The sequence below is a fragment of the Phoxinus phoxinus genome (genome assembly GCF_949152265.1).
Source record: "Phoxinus phoxinus genome assembly, chromosome: 23".
NCBI lineage: Eukaryota > Metazoa > Chordata > Actinopteri > Cypriniformes > Leuciscidae > Phoxinus > Phoxinus phoxinus.
The window spans coordinates 17,742,758-17,761,675 of NC_136898.1; the positions used below are offsets into that span (position 1 = coordinate 17,742,758).

General features: G+C 35.2%; 2 protein-coding genes across 3 annotated transcripts in view; both read right to left on the reverse strand.

Moving 5' to 3' along the window:
- igsf9a (immunoglobulin superfamily, member 9a) overlaps positions 1-10,464 on the reverse strand; it is a 28,186-nt gene extending 17,722 nt beyond the window's left edge. For both annotated transcript variants that reach the window (XM_079600555.1, XM_079600554.1), the window contains exons 1-3: positions 10,186-10,464; positions 4,746-4,830; positions 3,133-3,327 (exon numbers count right to left, since the gene is read on the reverse strand). In XM_079600555.1, the coding sequence (XP_079456681.1) occupies positions 3,133-3,327; positions 4,746-4,803 (253 nt within the window). In that variant the 5' untranslated portion in view covers positions 4,804-4,830; positions 10,186-10,464. The remainder of the gene's footprint in view (positions 1-3,132; positions 3,328-4,745; positions 4,831-10,185) is intronic.
- Positions 10,465-14,020: 3,556 nt separating this feature from the next.
- tmem230a (transmembrane protein 230a) lies at positions 14,021-18,373 on the reverse strand. The gene is made up of 4 exons (XM_079600539.1): positions 18,162-18,373; positions 17,442-17,642; positions 15,445-15,567; positions 14,021-15,358 (listed from the first exon to the last, which is right to left on the reverse strand). Exons 2-4 carry the CDS (start codon positions 17,538-17,540, stop codon positions 15,218-15,220), a joined length of 363 nt encoding a protein of 120 aa, XP_079456665.1. The 5' UTR covers positions 17,541-17,642; positions 18,162-18,373; the 3' UTR covers positions 14,021-15,217.
- Between the last annotated feature and the right edge of the window lie 545 nt (positions 18,374-18,918).

Below are 18,918 nucleotides of genomic sequence, written 5' to 3' on the forward strand. Positions count from 1 at the left end.
GATTAGTCCTCTTAGTTCAGCTGTGTCTCCTTATTACCCTTGTTTGTACCACTACTTAAGTTCCTTTGGTCCCTCAGTTCATTGTCGGTTGTTTCATATGTTCTTTTATAATCATCTTCTGTGGATCTAAGCGTTACACTTATAAAGTGTTGCAAATTAATTTAAAAGATGTTGTTTGTTGCACATGTAAACCAATTTGAGCATGAACTGTTGCACAAGTAAACAAATTCACGAAACTTTTGCTTGTCGCACAAAAAAATATTTAAAAAAATCACCTAACTTAATTATTGTCGCACAAATAATTATTTTTTAAAATAACTTATAAACTGTTGCTTGTCGCACAATTTTTTTTTAATCACTTATAAACTTGATTGATTCACAAATAAAAAAAACACTTATAAACTGTTGCTTGTCGCACAAATAAAGAACTTCACTTAAAAGATGTTGCTTGTTGAACATGTAAACAAATTTGTGTACGAACCATTGCATTTCGCAAAAGTAAACAAAATCACTTATAAACTGTTGCTTGTCATAGAAGTAAACAAATTTACTTCTGAATTGTTGCTTTTCACACATGTAAACTAATTCACAATTCTTTATACATTAGCATATAATCCATTGCTTGTTGCATAGGTAAATGAATGTGGTTATAAACCAAGTTCTAAGTTGTCTTTTTTAGTTTTTGCTGATGCTCAATAGGTTTGCATTCCATCGCCCGGGCAACATCGCGATGAACAGGTGCAGTGCCGTCTTCGAGAATTTGTTTAATTGCAAAGGGACACACACCGCGTTCATGCATAAACTGCAGGGTTGAACCTGTCATCCGCTCACTATGCGGAAGGTGAGGACTAATCCAAGCACAGAAACTTGCAGTGTTACCGAGGAAGCCTTTTTCTTTCTATGTTAGAGACATTGTCTTTTTAAGAACAGGGGGAAAAAAGGTATTTTCAGCCATTGAAAGACTTTTCCCTGTAGACACCCTTTGTATTCAAGCTCCCAAAGACACAATAGGGACTTCTGCAATGAGAGGGGGAGAAACTAGCAGGTCCCACAGAGCACACAAAAGAGCAGAGTTACTGTAAGACGAGACACGCTATGACCGAAGTGGCACTCAGGAGTACAAATTACGAAAGAGGTGAGAGATACCGCATTGTTGAAAGTAGGATGTGGTTTACAGTACGGCAGGTCCGGTGCCATTTTTTATTTTTCCACGATTTTTAACCGCTGTTCCATACCTGTCCCAATTCAGAGATCTTAAAATTGTTGATTAACAACATAAAAATTATATTCTAATATTATACTGATATTATAAAACTGATATTCAATTAATATCTTATATACATACATTTCTGTCAGGACCACTATCGTCAAATACGATTGACAATTAGCATATAGTTTGGATTGGCTGTATGGTTCCATTCTGGGCGAGAACTCCCTGCGCATCCATGCAGCCTAGCATTGATAAGAGCGGGGAGAGCAACAATAACCCAAAAATAAGCAATAACCACTTAGGGTAAACAGAACAGAACCAACATGAAAGTATGCAGATATCATTAATTCAAGATTTTAAAGTACAACATAATTCGAGAATTCATTTTGATTCAAGGCGAATCAGAAAGCCAAATCCTGACTGGCGAGAGGAGGAGCTGGGGATGGAGGAGGGTATTTCGCTCCTGAGAAACGCGACAGCTGCTGATAATACTGAAGGAGTTTATATATGTATACGATGATAGGCGTCGTAACCCTATCAGCTGAGAGTCAGCTGATGCGAGCTTGACTAACGTGACCTGCCAGAACTAACGCTACCCTTGATTTTTATTACAATAAGACTTCTGGGGCCAGATTTACTAGACAGGGCAAATTAGCGTGAGAGCGAAATTCCAAAAACACGCCGATGGGAGTGGAAAGTTCTGCGCGTGATCTACTGGCGGCATGCAAACGAAAGAACAAAGACGCAGCCGGATCATTTCCATACTGACCAACACAATCTACCAGTTAGCGTCTGGTTTAAGACATGCTTTTTTGGGGCGTTAAATAATGGCGCAAATACCAGTACATTGACGAACGGAAACCTTAGTAAATCACCTTGCATGATTCATTTAAATACTCTCCTCCCATAAATTCTGCATCTGACTTGGAAACTCCTAGAAAAGCGTATGCCATAAGGTCAGCCGCAAAAATAACCCTGTCCACAGCTTTTCAGTGCTAATTTAGAGTACCATAGAATATTTAAGTTGTCTATCACTATCCTAAGACAACATGTTAAAACCTGCTAGCAACATGCTAATTCATGTTAGCAATGTGATAAAAACATGCTAGCAATGTGTTAAAACTAGTGTGGTCAATCGATTAAAAAATGAACGAATTAATCGCACATTGTTTCGAAAGAATGCCAGTATCATAGATACAAATGGTACTGATGTCTCTATAAAATAAATTTTTTCCTCTCAATTTTAGCCATTAATTATAGGCATTCAGCATTACAGTATAAAAAAGCTATACTTTTTTAACATTTATTAGGCTTTAAATAATATAACAACTTTTTAAATGAACTTAAAACAAACAGATGCTGCGTTAATTGCGTTATATTTATATTAATATTTTTTAACAAAAAAAATTTTTATTATCGCGCATTAACACAACAATTTTGACAGCACTAGTTAAAACATGCAGGCAATGTGCTAAAACATGCTAGCAATATGGTAAAACATGTTAGCCATGTTTTAACATGCTAAAGCATGCTAATTCATGTTAGTAACGTGCTAAACCATGCAATCAAAATGTAAAATAATGCTAGACACATGCTAAGACACGCTAACAACATGATAAACATGTTAGGAAGCGTATAAAACATTCTAAACAAGGCTTTGTCAAGCCAACATCTATATATCTTTATATCTCATAATTTGGACTTTTCTTCTCAGAATTATGAAAAAAAATTCTGTATTATGGGATATAAACTCGCAATTGTGACAAAAAAAAAAAGTCAGAATTATGACATAAAAAGTCGCAATTACCCTTTTTATTTTAGCTTCGAAATATTTTTGATGCATGGTTGCAAAAATTCCAACCATTTTCATGTGCCTAAGGTTGCTGACCCCTGCAATAAGCTCACAGCGTTGAGGCACTTACCATCATAGCTGGGATGCACACGAAGATTGTTCACTCCAAAGTGCATGAGGATGGGGATATCGTAGTCCTGACGCACCCACTCTATGACGTGCTGAGGGGCAGTGCTGCCCTTGTCCGGGGCTGGTAGACTGCATGTCAACACAGCAGTGTCCCCTTTCTTGGCACGGACATGGGCTTCAGCTGCACTTGTGTGAACTAAAATTATGAGAAAATAATTGTATATTTTGTAAGTAAAAATAAAGTATTGTAAGTAGTATAATATATACAATATATTATTTAGATACAGAAATATACATATACTAATATAAATAAATATAGTGCTCCTCATGTGTTGGTCAAATCTTTTTACTAAAATGTTTTGTTTCAATGAAACGAATGTACTATATTTTAGTTCAATGATGTTTTTATTTAAAATATTGTATTTTTAGGGGATTTTATGGTACTAAATTAGATACAATCCATTTATTCTTTTTTTAAGAATAGACCTGAAAATTTAATTTCCAACTTAAACTGTTGTAAATCTTGAATACTTTAGAGCACAGACTGAAGGTTGATCTCCTTTTAAAGACGACACTTGGCAAATTATTGCTGAAAGTTTTTAAAAACTGAACTTAAAAAAGTTGCTGAATTTTACGTTTATTGTTGTCACAGTCTTCGTCCTCATCATCTGTGTCACCTGTCTTCACCTGTGGTTCCTTGTCTGTTTCCCGCCACCAATCTGTTTCCATGGACACTGATCACTTCCTCACAGCTGCCTGTCATTTGTAGTCATCATCACAGTGTATTTGAGTTCCTGTCTGTTATCTGTTCAGTGTCCGGTATTGTTTGTGTTTCACATGCTGTCTCACCTGTTCCTTTGTATCCTGACTCTACGTTATTAAAGAAAGGATTAATTCCACGTTCGTCTCCATCATCCTTGCTACCAGTCGTGACAATTGTTATGAAAAAGGCACAAAGATGCTGTATTTTCAGAAGGATATTTTTAGAAGGAACTTTACTTTTTTGTAAAATACTGTGTGTGTATATATATATATGTAAGGGATTAATAAATGTAAGGGATTAATAATGTAAGGGATGTAAGGGATTAATAAAAAGACAATGTTTAATGCTCTACTGTTTTTTTAATTATTATTCTGTACTGTCACTGAAAACCAATAAACCAACTATTTTATGAAATATATATTTTCCAAAACACATTTTACTCTAAAACTGCACAAAAATCAAAGCCATAAATCAAAACAAGTTGTGTTCCATATTTTATTTTGTTTGGCCACAGTACCAAAGGTTTTCACTGAAATTTGTCTCCCATTAATTTCCAATGCTGTAATTTTTGACCGCGAGGAGTACAAGTGTGACTATTTTTTTCAGGACCATTTAACCTTTTCGAATCATGTCCATGATTTTTAGCTTTTGTGTGTGTTCACATACTAAGTGTCAAAGCCTTTACCAAGTTTCGTACCACTCCGATAAAGTAAAAAATTATACAATAAAAACAAAACGGAACATTTTTCGGTCAAAAATGACCAAGGAACACCAGAGGCTTAAACCAGTGACTTTGATCCTGCTTGTTTGTGCATATGTCATTTGTAAAGTAGTTACTGTAAAATACTCACTGAATAGGGACAGTACTGCAACAATGACTTCCAATAGAGGAAGATTCTTCAGTAGCATGATGGGTATTCATACAGATTCACATACCTACAAAACATCAAACATAAGATCAGACAACAGGCAAACAAACCTCAACCACAGTGAAAGCATACAGTATGTCACAAAAATAACCACACCACTTTTGCTTTGCCTGTCTCTATAATCTCAGAGCACACAGGAGGATTATGGGATATTATGTACGGATTATATTATGTATATATAACCACAGTAAGTTAGCGCAAACAACACATCTGCATTAAACTAATTAATTCATGAATAAACTTAAACTGCAAAATGAGATCCACGCTATGACTCAATCTCCAGTACAACATGAGATGCCTTCAGCTCAAGAGAGATTAAATACACTCTAACTACTGAAACGGCCTCTCGTTTATTACCAATCTATGCAAAATTAAACATTTGCATAATAATGTAATTCCACTGAAAAGCTTTTTCTTTAAAAATCTTATTTATGTCATATATATCAATCGGACTGTGGCAACAATTGAGCAGATGGAGCTAAAAAACACTTTGAATCTTTGAAACTATTCGTTAATCTTAATGAATTTATTAATTAATTAAAGTAAATGTATATTTATAATACATTTTTAATGCATATTTTTTTTTAATCTGGTGTTGACTGATATTGTAAGTATACAAATGCATGTCACACTGCAGGAAACTGGTGTCACTGCTTGACACGTCATGTCAACTTAACCTGTGCAAAGACTTTACAGTATACAATCAATAATGGCTATGTGGGTAGACAGGAAGTTGCAAGACGATTGACAAAACGCCCTTAGAGAACATACACAACTGCAGCCAAAAGTCATTGACTCATCAGTCTAACACTTTGGTAAATCATTAACACATCAGGAAGCATTAGGTCAGTTAGGTGCCGCTGTAAATACTAAAGCGTGTGATTCGTGCGAAGGGTAAAGCTAGCACTCCACTTAGCTCACTGTGAGCCTGTGCTACACACCAGCGCACAATGCAAACTCCCGCTCATTGCCCCCCGTGTGCAATGAGCGAGAGCCATTCTTAAAGACTGCTGAATGGGGTCCAAAGACAATCCCACAGGTCACACGTTTCTCACCGCACACTCAGCTACCAGTCTGTTCACTATTCAGCGTCTATTCAGCGATTCAGAAACCTTGTGGTATAAAAATAGGAGAACTTGAGTAATTAATTAGTACGTTTTTGTACTTTGTAAAATGCAACGCATAAGCTCTATGGGATGCTGATAAACCAGTTCTTCTCTGACAAAAGCTGGTAGGTCAGCGTTCTGCTATGGTTTGCTGGCTTCTAAGGGTAGACACCCAGCTAACAGGGAACGGTTCTCACAACAACTTAGGCTAATGTCCTCGCAAGGTTCTCTCAAAGTTATGAACGTTCTTCCAGTAATGTTAATAGAACATCTGTTCAAAGTTATCTGGCCTTTAATAACATTCTCAAAACATAAAAACATAAGCGCAAACGTTGTTCATGGGACGGTTTTTTTTCTGAAATATTTTAGTTGGACGTTCATCTACATTCCTCTAAATATTAAATAAATGTTGCTACTTACTAATTGTTTCAGAACGTTCAGAAACATTCCCGTAATGTTTGAAAAAATTATCAAATGGAACATTCCCATTCATGTTTTCTCTAAGGTTCACGTAACCAAGAAAAGACGTTTTTTAAATTTTTAAAATCTTGTCGTTTTGAACATTCAGAAAACACTTAGAAATACCGTTTTCATATCTTCATGGGAGCATTAGCAACACCTTCTAAGAACATGTTTGTTAGCTGGGCAACACCACCCCAGCTAGACCAAAGTCCTACATTAATTACCAAGCACACAAAAGCTGTCTTTTTGATTTACTGTTTTACTGTAGTTTTAATAACCAACAGTAAAATCCTATTTAGTAACCTTTGAGGGCAAGGGTTAGAGTACTTGGCCATTAAAAATAACCAGGAAACAAACGCTGTATTATACTGTTTTATGTCTATAAAGACACCAAACTGGGACCATATTGTGGGTTATGCTAATTCCAGGCCCTGCAAAGAGTTGAGTCGTCCATTCATTCTTGGCTTTTACAAAGGACGGGTTAAACTCACGTCACAGATTTCTCTCAGTCCATAAATCTAGCTGTGTTGTGAAGAAACTGGGCCAAATCGAGCGTGAAAGCTAAATATAGTCCACTCATTCTAAGCTTAACCTTAATGTGAAAGGATCAGCAGTCATTCGATTATTCATATCTGACTTATAGTAAATGGAGATGACAATAACACTCAGACATTTAGTTTAATCAAGTTGGCTGTAAATATGTTCCTTCTATCATCAGATAAAAGAGTGTTAGGTCAAATTTGTATTGTATGACTGCATGGGACAATTTGATCTTATCACTGTAAAAACAAAAAGTCGGTTTAACTTAAAAAAAGCAAGTTACCTTGTTGCCTTAAAATTTTGAGTTCGTTGTAATTAAAAATTTGAGTTAATACAATGAAGAAGAATGTTTTTCAAACAGAAACTCAAAATAGTATGTTATCTTCACACATTAGTTATCGAAGTTGATTTGACAAAAGATAAAAAGTTGTGATAAATCATGAAAATATTTTTTTACAGTGATGTCAACAAGAAACCAAAATTGACATTAAGTCTAATTGTGTTTATTGGTCATATTTTATTACAAATAAATAACACAAATGCTATTTTTTTAATGGGTTTTTGGTAAAATTATTGAAATAAGGTTTGTGATGAGCACAAGTTCAAGTTATTTTCACACTTTCTTCTACAACATAGTAATACCTCTTTGTTATTTGTTTAAAGCTTGTTCTTGTCTTGTAAAATAAGGTTGCTGACGAGTGGTTAAATGGGAGCACAAAGGTTGTCAGAACATTAAACGTCATCAGGACGAACAGGTAAACTCATCTACGCACTATAGTCTGCTTTCACAGCCTCATTGTGCTTATAATCGCACTCTTACAATTTACTTGATCTTTCAGTGAAAGTGCTTTTAAACAAAGAGCGAAAGAGTTGTCAGAAACTTAGTGTTGGTGACGTCATGTAGTTCGTTTACAGTCTACGTTTAGCTTTTGACGTCTGCTGATTGTTTTTACACTTCAAAATTCATAAAATTTTGTGTTATCGTAATGAACAAAGCATGTAAGAATCATAAACTTTTGTTGGTCGCAGAGCTCTTGGGTTTTTGTCGTGGGAATCAGGGTGATGCGAACTTCTAAGTTGGTCTAATGTCATCACTGGAGCGCTATTCCCAAATTCCCAAATTATATCCCATATTATGGAAGTAAAATAAGATTCAAAAGGATGATTCGTGACTTTAAATGAGGCCAAAGATGCCACAAAACCTCACATGATTGTGCTCCTTTGAGATGTGCAAAGCAATAAACTAACTCGTGCTTCAAAGAAGCAAAGCAAACACTGTAAAGGACGAAACAAACAAGAGACGTTCACACTAGTAACCTGCAAGAGAACTACTTACTCTTTGAAAGCCTTTAAAACAGCAGTCATGTCATACTGTGAAAGTGAGCTCTATATTTACAAAAGCATTTGTTCATTAGAGCAAATAAACAGATCAGCTGTAGCAGCTGGACCTGAAACTCCGAGGCTCAGAGCAGATTCCCTGCTGACGAACTCATGGATTTAATCAGACAAATGGACTAACATCGATTTGTAGAGGTCAGAAATGTTAACCCACTTTCCTTATTTTACAAAAGCTACCAACAATACCCCTTTTATGAACCGAACAGATGATGTAGACAGATGTGCACTTTAAAAACAATTGCAAACTCATTTTAGAATGATAATAGAGATTTAGCTGCTATAGATGGATTGTTTTGGTTGTATTATAAACCAGTTACAATGATCTAAAAATGAAAGAAATGAGATCACTGTTTGTGTAAGGAAACATTTTCAGTGAAGCCAAAAGCTGAGCATGAATTTGTCAGTCACCAACATGCAAATGTCCCACCGTGGCGCCAACACAAACAAAACATGTCCAGTGACAGGAAAGAAGCACGCACAGATTGTTAAAGTGTCAAACAATCCATTTGGTGAAGAGAGAAAGCGCCATATCCATGACAGTGTTGATTACAGATTATCCATTTTCCAAAAAAAAGTGATAATCGTTTACAACATTGTGTACGCAAGCATCATAATCCATACATTGCATGGTGCTGTGCATGAAAGCTCGGTGATTCGTGAGAACTAGGATCAGGGTGTAATCCAGGATAATCTGGCTGCAGTGAGCCTGGGAAAAAAGTGACTGATTAATATCACAGTAAATAAGAGCGATGCCTCTCTGGCCGGCGTATACTCTGTGGTGTACTGGTGAATTTGACTACATTGCGCATGTGACTCACTCTGAATCTACGCGTGAGTCACACTCTAACTCTGACAAAAAGGAAAATCCATTGTCACAACCTTTGTTTACACTCAATAACGATTGTTTACACTCACGAAAGATTGATCAATAGACGCTTAATGAACTTCAGTAATGGCAATACAATGAGGGTTATATAAGAGGGGGAAATGATTAAATGTCTAAATTTAGTATGGTGCGTTGTAAAAGAACAGGTCAGAAATGTAAGGTTCATTTACAGATTTTTGGATTTTGTAAGACTCCATGTTGGGTAGATGATGGCATTTTGTTTGCCTTAACTTGACCTGCCCCCACAGATACACTTGGACCCTTGCAGGGGCAACAAACCCATTTAATTCCTTCACGTTGAACTGCAACTGGCAGTCAAATGCTAGATAAATACCCCACTTTTTTAACAAACACACAAATAACATAGCCAATGCAGCATAAAATTATTTCTGGCAATGTACACACATCTTAAGTTTGGCAAATGAACAGACAGACAGACAGACAGACAGACAGACAGATAGATAGATAGATAGATAGATAGATAGATAGATAGATAGATAGATAGATAGATAGATAGATAGATAGATAGATAGATAGATAGATAGATAGATAGATCATATTTGGATGTTCATCTGTTTTTTTAAATGTTATACTTGTTATTTTTGAATAAGCGTTCCCATAATGTTGAATGTTCCTTTAATGTTCGCATAACCAAAAAATAATAATATTGGACGTTTTAAACGTTCATTGAACATTATAAAAAAGAACGCTTAAACTTATTGGGAACATAAGCAAAACATTCTTGAACATATTTTTGTTAGCTGTGTAAGTGTTTAAAGATACAAGCGATTTAATCTTCGCCTAACGTTAGGCTACTCTGAATTAAATAACGCTGTTACCGCTTATTACACAAAACCCACAATTAAATGTCAATTACATTTTTAATCTAGAAATATTTCTTCTTTTCTATCTATCTTAGAAAATGAAACTTGTAACAGGCTAAACTGTGTTTTGTGTATAGCCTACTCACCTGTATCACTTCATGTATCAGCTGTAGTAAGCAGCGCTGTTTTGCCTTGATGACGGAAATTACCACGAAGACAATATTCCAAAAGTAGCCTAAGAAATTATATTCTCTCATGCGTTAATTCCACATCACAATCAATTCTCATGGGCAACTTCAGAAACTCTGCCAGTAGGCTAGCATATTATTTTCCTCTTATCTCTATGAATGAGGTGAAGAAAACAAGAGCATAAACTTTGCCTCTATGTGAGGTTTGAGCTCGCGCATCAGCGCTCCTCTCGCGTTGAGTTCACTCCTCCCGCTGCTGTTTAATCAAACTAATGCTGTGCGCATGCGCAGAGAGCACGCTGTCCAGCAGGAACGAAAAAAATAGGGGAAAGGAAAAGGGGGGGAAATTGTTTTAATTGCAAAGGAACACTTCGTATGTTTTTAACTTTTAATACAGAAAAAAACTAGAGATGTGTGCAATTATCAGCCTTACATTTATACTGGCATTAAGGCATTTCACTAGGTACAGATAACTCTCATAACCGAGGTGTGTCTGTTGTACTTTGGTCAAGATTCTGATCTTTGTCATCTGGGCACACGTAAAACAATCCTGAGCCTGCAAGCACCCAGTAAACTGATGAACGATGACGATGAACGATGTGTTTGTAGTGTGGGTTGGATAAAATATGGCGTGAAAAAAAAAATGCAATGTGTGTTGCCATGAATTTCAGTGCTGATCATGTATAGAGTTGTATGAATAATACAAACACACACAACACTTTATGCTTCACCTGCAATGAAAATAATAGGATCATAACTCAATAAATTGTGTCTTCTTATGAACAATGTTTAATTATTACCATTATTAATTATCATCACCATCAATATTAATGATAAGCTCATTATTGCTGTTATTAATATCATTATTATTACAATTTGATAATGTCAATTTTTTAACTGTTTGGTTACCGACATTCGACAATTTTTTTGTGTGTGTGTTTTCAGCAGGAGAAAGAAACTCGTGCATGGTTGGAACTATTTGAGTAGGCCTAAATTATGACAGAAATTTCATTTTTGGGTGAACTATACCTAATCGTTTACTTTGTATCCGCCTTGAAGAGCTCACTACCCCAAGGGCCTTTAAATTTGAACAGGCCAAATGCTCCTTGTTACATGCTGCATAAAAAAGAGTGTTTTTTTTAAAACCTGGTATTTTAAACCGTCTATTGGTGAGAGTGGGGACAGTTGCAACATAGCTTATTTCTCCAATCACGAATAACATAAAAAGATCATATTTAATATTACACATGCTCAGTTCTTCCTTCCTTGAAAGCTGCCGCATGTTACCATTCCTTCTGCAAAAACAAAGTTTAACAAGTATTTTTTAATGACCAGCATTTTTTTTTTCATACTGTCTAAATTGTTTGCGTGAGGCATTATATAGTCATATTTTAATCTGTGGTTTCTTAGCTTCTAAAAGGGATAGCTAGCATGTGTCAAAGCTATTGTGTCAAGCTAGTAAGATTTATCATGGCTGTCAGTATGACACGAGAGGAAATGCAGATAGGAGTGTCCCTCTGATGTTAGCAGCAAACACAGAGAAGCATAAAGGGATGACACTAAGACTTTGCCATTTGTCACATAACCTTCCAAATATATATATAAAACAAATATATAAAATAAATAGGGCACAATGTACTGTATTAATTTGACAGAACTTTCCGTATTTATTTTTTATTGGTGTTTTACTTGTTTTTGACAATTGAACTTCATTGCGTTGTATTAGGGTTAACAGAAATGTCTGTAAAATTACTGGATAATGTCCGGGTATAAGCTCCCAGTATCCTACCCTTGATTAATTTTTTTACAGAGATAATAGGCTATATATATATATATATATATATATATATATATATATATATATATATATATATATATAGCCTATATATATTCCACCATTCACTTAAACACACAGTTCACTGTATTATTAAAGTATTATTTTAATAATAGTATATATATATATATATATATATATATATATATATATATATAAAGGAAACTCAAAACCACACATACGATTTATGAGATGAAACACTATTTTGAAGGCCCCAGCGGTAGACAGCTTGATATGCCGTAGGTAAAAACACTTGAACCTATTTACCAGTAGAGGACAGTAAAGTTCTTCTGTTTTTTTCTCTTCGTGACAGTGCAGCGACATTCTGAAAGAAACGCTAGCCTACTTCACATTGTGGCAAATGCAGAAAGTCTGCAGAAATGTTATATGGATAGAAAAAGCTGCCTATCTTGGCCAGGACACTCCCGAAAAAGAGATTTTAATCTCAGTGAGTTTTCTTCCTGGTAAAAAAAAAAAAAAGGTTATAAAAAGACTATAGGCTATACTGAAAAAATACAATAAGACAAAAATGTAAGGTATACCAAAGGATTATTAAAGTTAACAAAAACAATTACATGTAAATAAAACCAATGTTAACTGAAATTATATATATAAAAAAATGATTTTATATCAGCTGTTTTCATTTTTATTTAGTTTAACTTGATGTTCTAAAATAACTGAAATTGAAATAAAAATTAATACAAAAAATATATGGTTTTGTTTTGTTTTTTCATTACAAAAATGACAAAAAACAATACTAAATTACTAATACGAAAATAAAAAATAAAATGTAAAAATAAAAAACGAATTCATAATATTGATTAAAAAAAAACAATAATACTAAAATAACACCTATCCATTCTAAACAACCTCATGGACTCCTATATATACCTATGAGCCAAAACATTATGACCACCTGCCTAAAATGCTGCTGGTCTGAAATGCCTAAAATGCTAAGACGTTAGCGGCAGATCCTTCAAGTCCTGCAGGTCGCGAGGTGGAGCTGTTGTGGATCAAACTTGTTGGTCCAGCACATCCCCCACAGATCAATTGGTTTTAGATCTGGGGAATTAGGAGGCCAGGGCAAAACCTTGAACTCTTCATTATGTTCCTCAAACCAATGCTGAACAATGAGTGGCAGGTAGAGAAGAGGCCACCAGAGAACACCGTTGCCCAGAGCATCACACTCTCTCCACCGGCTTGTCGTCATCCCACAGTGCATCACTTTCCCAGGTAAACGGTGCACACGTACACGGCTGTCCACTTGATATTAAAGAAAACAAGACTCATTGGACCAGGCGACTGCTCCGAGGTCCAGTTCTGTCCATTCGCCTTGCCATAACAATTGCCCCTGTCAAAGTCATTAGATCTTTATTTCTGCATATTTCTCCTGCATCCAACAAGATTACAAAAACTAACAGTTTACTTACCATCTAATACCCAAAACTTAATATGTGGCCTTGTTAGGAGATGATCAATGATTACCGGTCAAAAGTTTGGATTTGGTTTTAATGTTTTTAAAATAAGTTTTTTATGCTCATCAAGGCTGCATATATTTGATCAAAAATACAGAAAAAAAAGTAATATTGTGAAATATTATTACAATTTAAAATAATTGTTTTCTATTTTAATATAGTTTAAAATATAATTTATTCATGTGATGCAAAGCTGAATATTTATCAGCCATTTAGTGTCACATGATCCTTCAGAAATCATTCTAATATGCTGATTTGCTGCTCTGTTCTTGTTATTTTTGGAATCTGTGACCCTGATCCTTTTTTCAGAATTCACTGATGAATAAAAAGTCAACAAGAACCGCATTTATTCAAAATAGAAATATTTTCTAACAATATAAATCTTTACTGAAAAACATGACTGACCCCAAACTTTCAAACGGTAGTGTATTACAAAATGTGTCTATTGTAAATAAATGCTGTTCTTTATTTTTTTTTTTTTTTTCTACTTTATATTAATGAAAGAATCCAGAAAAAAAGTAGCACAGGTTATAAAAATATATATATTAAGCAGCACAACTGTTTCCAACACTGATAATAAATCATCATATTATAATTATTTCTGGAAGAATCATGCTAGACTGAATGGCTGATAAAAATGCAGCTTTGCATCACAGAAATAAATCATATTTTAATATATATATAGGCTATATATATATATACACACACAGTATACAGACTGACAGTAGTGTCAACCTTTTCAAAGAATATTAATATTTTAATTTAAAATATTGAATTACTTTATCCTTCTAATTAACCCTCCGTGGCTCTCAAAATACAACACGTTTTGCTCCCTCAAAATAAAGCAGCACAAGAAGGTGAACATCAATACTTCATTCAGTCATTTTCAAACCAGATAGATGGCTGAATAAAACCAGTTTATTCCACAAAACAATACTGCCACAGCAACTTAAGTACACTACCAGTAGAACTTTGGACACATTACCTCAGGCTTTATTTCTACTATTATCCACATTTTAAAATAATGGCAAAGAAGTTCAAACTACAAATTAACACGTGGAAGTATGGGAACACAAATAGAAGTATATGGAAAAATGTAAGCAAAAAAAAGTGAAACAAATCATAATTATATGTAATTATTGCAGCTACTACAGTTTTACATTGTGAAGAAGTTCACATGTACATTAGATGCTTTTTGACTGCTTTTCTTCACTTTCCAGGCTAACTTATCCAGGTAAAAAGAAAAAGAAAATGTGTATATATTTATCAATTTACATTTGTGTAAAAAATTATCTCATTTAAAATATAAATCGTGTCCAAACGTTTCACTGATAGTGTATATACAGTAAATAACAGATGCTCCATTACAGGAAACATACATTTCTAGTTTTTAAAATGATACTTTAAACGGTCGTACAAAAGCTAGGAAAATATCAGCATATTTCTTGTTGGCCTTTTACGTGTTTAGCTAAATAAATACTCTTAATATTGCACTTATTTTTTTTCTTTTGGTAAAATAAAAGGTATTCAGCTCAATAAAGCTCAGCCAAGCCACTGTGTGCCACGGTTTCTCTCCTAGAGAGACTTATAGTAAACAGAGAATACATGTCTGAAGGCGAATCATGCATGACAGCAGCCGAAAACACACAGAAGTAACAGCATTTAGAACGACTAGATCCGTTTAGTTATCAAAGTCTGGGATGTCATCGTAAGAATAGCCACGGTAACCCTTGGAAGCATAATAAGCGATCCGCAAATGATAGAATCCAGGAAGAAAGATCAGTACACCGATGATGATGACTGGGATTGTGCGATCTGGGTGCTGCAACAAGACCATAAATGACTGTCAAACAGTGACAGATACAATTCACCTTTTTCAATTACAATACCGCAGTTTTGTCTACTCACCGTGACATTAATGTATCCCGCCAAAAGAAGTGATCCAATAATTATCAATACAGAGCCAACCAGAAATAGGAACGTTGCCAGGGCAATGGCCTTGTAGGGTACTTTAGGTGGGGTTTTCTTGAACTTTAAAACAGTGTTTTTTGTTAAATACATGACACAATAGATACATATGTAATACACAGTTATAATTTACAGTTATGTGAAAAAGAAATTCTATGGTTTTACAAATCAGGACAGAATACAAATCATCTGGTGGATAGCAGGTCTTAAAATTAGGTATACAACCCAGATGACCAACAACATGACATATTACACTGTCATTATTTATTTAGCAAAAACTAGGCCAAAATGGAGACGCCATGTGTGACAAACTAAGTACACCCATAAAGCTTCCATAGGAATTAAGAGTGTAAGTAAGTAGCAGTCAGGAGCTGATAATCAGATGTCTTTGATTTATTGATCATCAGCAAGTGTGATCGACTCTATAAAAGCAGACGTTTTTGCAGTTTGCTGGTCTGGAGCCTCCAGGTGTGTGTTAAAACACAATGCCAAGGAGGAAAGACACCAGCAATGATCTTAGAGAAGCTATTGTTGCTGCCATCAACCTGGGAAGGGGTATACGGCCATTTCCAAACAATTTGAAGTCCATTATTCTACAGTAAGGAAGTATAATTCACAAGTGGAAAACATTTGTTGCCAATCTTCCCTGGAGTGGACGTCGCAGCAAATTCACCCCAGGGTCAGACAGTGCAATGCTCAGAGAAACTGCAAAAAACTCAAGAGCTACATCTCAGACTCACTCTACAGACCTCAGTTAACATGGTAAATGTTAAAGTTCATGACAATTAGAAAAAGACTGAACTAAAAGGTATTCAGCTCAATAAAGCTCAGCCAAGCCACTGTGTGCCACGGTTTCTCTCCTGGAGAGACTTATAGTAAACAGAGAATACATGTCTGAAGGCGAATCATGCATGACAGCCGAAAACACACAGAAGTAACAGCATTTAGAACGACTAGATCCGTTTAGTTATCAAAGTCTGGGATGTCATCGTAAGAATAGCCACGGTAACCCTTGGAAGCATAATAAGCGATCCGCAAATGATAGAATCCAGGAAGAAAGATCAGTACAAAAGAAAGACAGATACAATTCACCTTTTTCAATTACAATACCGCAGTTTTGTCTACTGATGGATCATCTGATGTTCATGACAATTAGAAAAAGACTGAACTAAAACAACAAGACTTGTGAAACAATGTCTTTTAGACAGACGAGACCGAAGTGGAGATGTTTGGCCATAATGCGCAGCGCCACATTTGGCAAAAAACAAACACAGCATATCAGCACAAACACCTCATTCCAACTGTCCATCATGCTGATGGAGGGATGATGATTTTTGGCTTGTTTTGCAGCCACAGGACCTGGGCACCTAGCAGTCATTGAGTTGACCATGAACTCCTCTGTATGCCAAACAAAGTATTCAGTAGTCAAATGTGAGGCCATCTGTCCGACAGCTAAAGCTTGGCTGATATTGGGTCATGCAACAGGGCAATGATCCAAAGCACACTAGCACAATGGCTGAAAAAGAAAATAATCAAGGTGCTTGAATGGCCCAGTCAACGTCCAGACCTCACCTGACTGAAATGTAGCGCAAACATCAATGAACTGAAGCAACGTTGTAAAGAAGTGTGGGCCAAAATTCTTCCACAACGATGTGAGAGAAAACGATTACTTTGACTTATTGCTGCTAAAAGGCTCTACAAGCTATTAAATCATGGGGTGTACTTAGTTTTTCACACATGGCCTCTCCATTTTGTCTTTATTTTTGTTAAATATGTCATGTGTTGTTGTTCATCTGAGGCTGTATTTACCTCATTTCAAGACCTGCTAACGACCAGATGATTTTTTTTATGTCCTAATTCATAAAACCAAAAATTCAAAGAGGGTGTACTTTCTTTTTCACATGACTGTAGATATTTTCTGCATTAAGTTTTCTCACCTGTAGATCAATGTAGCCTTCATCACTATCTGCCAGCCTGGAGTATTTCACCTTATTGTTCGGAGCAGCACTGGCTGTGTTGTTTCGAGTCGCAATCATGATGTATAGATCTGTTGGCACTTGAGGATGATGAGGAGGAAGAAAAGCAGCAAACTATACTGAGACTATCTGAGAGTGCATCCGCTCCTGGCGTGGTTTATTCTGGGAGACCAGAAAGAACGTTCTAACTCTCATAACAAATGCAACACATTTAGTTCATTATACAAGTCATGTAGGATTAGCATCCTATCATTTGAAATTACACATAAATTCAAATACACAGTCATGTGATAGCATCCTGGTGATAAAGTCTATTCTCTCAAGATAGATAATTATTTAATAGCAGCTAAATGGTTATTTAATAAACCCAAAGGGTTATGTATGCAGTGTTGTATTGCGGTTTCAGACTTCATCTGCGTTAGCCTATACACTGAAAAACAAATATGTGTATGATTTACTTTAAACCAATTCTTACTAAAAAAAATGCTAGAAAATTTCACAAACAAAAGGCAAGTAACACGTTGAATTAAGTTACACGTGGAATTTTGAAATAGAAAGACTGAAATTGCATTTTCTTGTCAAATGTAATTCAATAATCTTTGTTTCATGCACAACTTCGAAAAAATATTTTTTTACAGTGTAGCCTAGTTGGTCAGTTTGTGGACGCGTTCATGTACTCACCAGCTAATACAAAGTCGTGCCGTTAAGCATATTATTTCACTAGATACAAAATAACGTAAGACGCGGCGTTGTTTGATGTCGTTTCGAGCAAACGACCTGAATTTTTATCTGCTCCTAGTCCTACAGAAACTTATTTTTTTTCCCCTGAACACACACTACTTGTCCCTCTGTGGACATTGTTTACTTCCTTGTTATTCCCATTCCAACCTGCGCGCGCGCAGGAAAGCAGACCAGCGGCAGCCAATAGCAACTGATCTTCTGCAAATGACAGAATATCAACGAGTAAAATAATTAAACGACAGATTTTGCTCTATACATTAAAAGAACGACATATGAAATCGATTTTAAACATGACATTATTGAAATAAATATTTACAATTAATAATATGTATGCAGAAGTGAAATAAATAAACAAATGAATGAATGAATGAATGGGATATTCCAATTAATTTGAATACAGTCCATCAGTAAAACAACTAATTTTAAAACCAGTCAATAAATGTGCATCAATTATATTTATTTTGACTGTTAAAATACTTCAAAGACAAACGTACACAAAACAAAAAATAAACAAACAAATAAAATAAAATAAATGTTTTTTTTTATCTAGATTAGATTTAATAATAATATATGAATAATAATAATAATAATAATAAATTACATTGATCAAATTAAATTTACTACACACTGCTGCAGATTAAATTAATTGAAATTTGAAGTGCTTTGAAAATCAGTGCAGTTCTCCACAAACACCAGC